The sequence below is a fragment of the Microtus ochrogaster genome, unplaced genomic scaffold, assembly GCF_000317375.1.
Source record: "Microtus ochrogaster isolate Prairie Vole_2 unplaced genomic scaffold, MicOch1.0 UNK24, whole genome shotgun sequence".
NCBI classification, from domain to species: Eukaryota; Metazoa; Chordata; class Mammalia; order Rodentia; family Cricetidae; genus Microtus; species Microtus ochrogaster.
The window spans coordinates 3,347,616-3,349,382 of NW_004949122.1; the positions used below are offsets into that span (position 1 = coordinate 3,347,616).

The window sequence follows — 1,767 nt, forward strand, 5'->3', positions numbered from 1 at the left end:
AATGTTAACCACACCGCAGGTTAGCCGCACCGAATGTTAACCACACCGCAGGTTAGCCGCACCGAATGTTAACCACACCGCAGGTTAGCCACACCGAATGTTAACCACACCACAGGTTAGCCACACCGAATGTTAACCACACTGCAGGTTAGCCGCACCGAATGTTAACTACACCGCAGGTTAGCCACACCACAGGTTAACTGTAACCGCAGGTTAGCCGCACCGAATGTTAACCACACCGCAGGTTAGCCACCCTGCAGATTAATTTGCTGAGACTGAAGCAGACAGCAGAGGTCTGAGAATAGTGCTCTATAGTAGTCCTGCCATCAGGTCCCCGTCACTCCCCTGTTTGTGGTCTTGGTTGAGTGAAGTCCTGAGTAGCTCCGGTGACTTGAGTCTGATGGTGTGGAAATCTGATTTCAGGACACATCCTACCTGTTTATCACTGGCCCTGAAGTCGTGAAGTCTGTTACCAATGAGGATGTCACTCAGGAGCAGCTGGGTGGTGCCAAGACCCACACCACTGTCTCAGGTGAGAGATGCGACCGAGATCTTCCTGCTCTCCAGAGGAGAAGGCATTGCCGTGCAGGGTGATCCAAGGTGTTAAAAATGTCACTTCACCAACAGTGCTTACCTAGGACCGTGAGCTACAGCCACAGACGTGGCTCACGTCGCAGTCTCAGACTTAGGTAGTAGGTTACTACTAATGATTACTAATAGGATTACTACTAATGATTACTAATAGGATTACTGGCCCACGGGCCGGGCCAGTTCTTCTTCACAGGCCCTCCTTGTCTGTAAAGTGATCTTGGAGCTCATGTGGGTGGTCATAGTGGGTGTGATTTATATCCATGCAATTGAACTTGCAGAACGGCTGGAATGGTATCCTGTGTCTTACTTTTGGCACTGGGGCAAAAGTTATTTCAGCCTCTCCCACTGCACCCCAAATATTCTGGCTGCCGGAAGTACAGGCAGCCATGAGCCAACTTTGTTTCTATGTGTGCTTAACTTTGAACAGTTCATGTAAGTGGAGTCATATGACAATGATGTCTTCAGAAACTTTTTACTACTGTGTATTTATTCTACAAAACGTTTCTCTTTCATACATGTTGATCGGGTGCTCTGTTTGCATCCACCCCATTTCCCTCTGTCTCCTTTTATTGATTCCCTTTCTCTTCTCCGATTATTACTCTGTGAGCTTCCGTGTGGGTGTGCATGCACACGCATGCACTTGTGTGTGTGTGTGTGTATGTGTGTGCATGTGCGCACATTTGTGTGTGTGCGTGCATGTGCGTGGGTGTACACTCAGTTTTGTGTGAACGTGGTGAGGGGCACGGCACAGTATTCGTGTGGAGGTTGGAGAACTAGTGGGAATTGGCTCTCTCCTTCTCTTATGTGGGTCCCAGGGATCAAACTTAAATTGTCTGGCTTGGCCACAGTACCTTTTCCGACTAGCCATCTTGTTGGACATGGGGTATGTTTTTTTAGTCTTGGTCCTAAATAAAACTTTTTGTCTTGGTTGGATGAGCATGGGAAAGGAGGTATGAGGAATGGTATATTTTCAAATTTAAAGGCTTACTTCTCTTTTATGAGTGGCTTCTTTTACTTACTCTACTTTTTACATTTTGTTTTGTTTAGAGACTGTCTCACTGTGTGTCTTGGTTGTCCTGGAACACACAGAAGGCTGACTAGCCTCACACTTATTGTGGCTGGGATTATAGTCTTGGGCCATTGCACCCAGTCTGCCATGCATTTTTTTTTTTTTTT

The 1,767-nt window shown here is 46.9% G+C and overlaps 1 protein-coding gene across 1 annotated transcript in view; it reads left to right on the plus strand.

Moving 5' to 3' along the window:
* The window catches only part of Pccb (propionyl-CoA carboxylase subunit beta), a 47,727-nt gene that overhangs the window by 27,641 nt on the left and 18,319 nt on the right, over positions 1-1,767 (plus strand). Inside the window, exon 7 of the mRNA XM_005367799.2 lies at positions 424-532. Coding sequence (XP_005367856.2) covers positions 424-532 — 109 coding nt within the window. The remainder of the gene's footprint in view (positions 1-423; positions 533-1,767) is intronic.